The sequence below is a fragment of the Bidens hawaiensis genome, unplaced genomic scaffold (assembly GCF_021521415.1).
Source record: "Bidens hawaiensis isolate Kalapana, Puna unplaced genomic scaffold, B.hawaiensis_p1.1 tig00013121_1, whole genome shotgun sequence".
NCBI classification, from domain to species: Eukaryota; Viridiplantae; Streptophyta; class Magnoliopsida; order Asterales; family Asteraceae; genus Bidens; species Bidens hawaiensis.
In genome coordinates, this window is record NW_027492109.1 from 18,999 (window position 1) to 21,680 (window position 2,682).

The window sequence follows — 2,682 nt, forward strand, 5'->3', positions numbered from 1 at the left end:
AACAGAATTAGTTGTGAAATCCACCCTTTGGTTACGTTTTTTCATATCCAAATTTTCGTTTAGTTATGGTTGTATATGATATACAACTTAAATAACCGAACTGAAGTGTATTAAAATTTGGTCTAAAATAGTTGAGTTAAACTATTTATTAATCAATTATAACTTAATTGAAATTTAAAATAAAATGAAAAATCTACAAGTTAGGTTTAGTTTGTTTACACACAAAATCGAAAATGGATCGAAAATTTGATTTTTTTACGAAAACATAAAACTAAATCGTCGGTTTTGTTTCATTTCCATTATTTCGGTTTGTTTTTCCCTTTTTTTTTGTTTCGGAATGACTTGTTCAATTTCATGCACACCCATGAATACAACATGTTTATGACATTGTTTTTAATTAAGTTAATTATAGAATTTCAAAGAAAAATAAAACAAAAGTGTAAGAAAAAATAATTATTCAAAGGTAATTAGGTGTAAAGATAGAATTGATTACATTTATAGATAAAAAGAAAAGATGTTAAGATTAGTTGGAAATGGGGTCATCCCATTAAAACATAGGAGATATAGTTTCCCAACTCAATACCACTTTGGTTCTACCATATCTAACACAATCTTAAATGCTCCATTATTTGTCTCCTTTTCTTGTGGGGCTTTTTTCCACTTACATCATTCAAGTTGGGTACCATTTCTTACCTAATGTTCCTAAATATTGTATACACAACAAACATGTCAAAACATAAAAAAAATTCTTGAACACATCTTTTCATTTCACTTATGATCACTTTCAAAACACATTTTAATAGCTATATATTTGTAATTATATTAAAACATTACTTGTTAAAGTAAAATGAATGAAAATACGGTGAATAAATACAACACAACCCGTATCAGAATGATTATGACATACAATGAATAAAGATAACAAAACGCGTATCAATATTTATTATCTTGATATCAAGCAAATATTCTCTTTAATACAATTTAAATTTGCATGTTATATTAAAATAGAGATAGAAATTAATGGTGATTATGTTTGGGATTTGGGAATATGGTGTATCCTAGTCATCAACCTCTATGTTGTAGATCTAAAGATAATTGTACCATCATAACATTGGGACCCACTAATAAACTGATTTATTGAGGAAACTTTGCCTATATAAGCACATCATATTTCTTCAATTCATCACTGTGGTATCATATTCTCTCCCCATTTGCTCCTTTCTTTCTTTATTCAATTTCACAATTTCATTTGCTTGATGGCCTCTTTGATCCAAGAAAACCGGGCAGCCATCAATGATCAAGATGGTTTTGATCATCTTGAAACATTGGAAATCAATGACACGCTTTTGATGTCATTACTTGATGAACCACATGTTGAAAACGAGTGTGACAATGAGAGGTTATCGAGTGTAATCCGTTCTTTAGAAGCTGAGATTAATCCAATTGTAATTGATGACCGTGATATGAGTTTGGAACTTGAATGGAACACGGACTGGGAAGGAACTGCTTACCAGTATTCAATCAACCAAAATTATTCAAAATCGCAAGATGTTGAATATAATTGGATGGATATGGATGATATGTTCATCCAAGGTAATTTTGAAGATGTGATGGGTGGTTTATTGGAGTTTGGTGGTGTCAAAGATTATTCTCAAATTTCTTATGGGAATAACATTGAGGAGCATGGCTATGGTGCTTTGTGGCAAGAAACTAATTGATCAAAGGGTGTAGTAGTCTATAGATATTATAATTGATGAAACCTTTTTTTAATCAACTTGTAATGTTTGTGGGCTTCAATTAGCCCATTCAGTTGATTGATTTATTAAACATAAATATTTCCTAATTTTATATTTTGTTTACTCCAAACTAGTATTGGACAAGGTACAGGGCGAAATATCATTAAAATAAAATGTAAAAAAATGAATTTGATTATAGGTGCATAAGAAAGGCAAAAATAATTATGGTGGTGAGTGGTGACACGTTGTTCATCATTTTATGCCATGATGTTATGTTTTTCTAAATTGAGTAAATTATATGTATGGTTTATGTGGTTTGATTAAATTTCGGTTTGATTTATACTTTTTCTAGGATGGAAGATAAAAAGACAGGCAAGGTCTAAACATGCGATTTTTAATAATTTGGGACGATATTCAAAAGGATCATCCGTGTAATTGTTTTCTAGAATGATAGATTAAAAGATAGGCCGTGTCTATAATTAATAAATGTTCAACAAGTCCACAACATTGCACCGAACAAGTTCATTGATAAAGGTTCAACAAAGCCACAACATCTATCGTGATAACATTTGATATAAATACATAGCAGTTAGAATATTGTAATAGCACAATTCTGGTTTTCTTGTTATCCCTCACCGCGTTTTTGCCCAAAAATACCACACCCTAAATCTATGAGTACAGTTGAATTAAAAATACGTGAATAGATTACGGATCCTGAAATTAAACACTACCTAAAAAAAATCAAAAATTGAGCATAAACTGTTGGGTTTAATCTTGATCGGGTCAAAGTCGGGTTGGATACGAGTCAGCAAGGGCTAAATCTGGTAAAAAATTGAGTGAATTATATAACATAGAAAAAATGTATGCAACACTATGAACGGAAAATCCATTTTGAATTTCAAATTCACTAAAATGAATAGTTATTTTGACTTATGATAATCGTGTG

General features: G+C 30.1%; 1 protein-coding gene across 1 annotated transcript; it reads left to right on the top strand.

Moving 5' to 3' along the window:
* Positions 1-1,256: 1,256 nt before the first annotated feature.
* On the top strand, positions 1,257-1,718 carry LOC143543442 (uncharacterized). The gene has a single exon (XM_077035764.1). It carries the CDS (start codon positions 1,257-1,259, stop codon positions 1,716-1,718), a length of 462 nt encoding a protein of 153 aa, XP_076891879.1.
* Positions 1,719-2,682: the final 964 nt, after the last annotated feature.

Coding starts and splice junctions, on each gene's coding strand:
- LOC143543442 (XM_077035764.1), top strand. CDS start 1,257: ATGGCCTCTTTGATCCAAGAAAACCGGGCAGCCATCAATGATCAAGAT.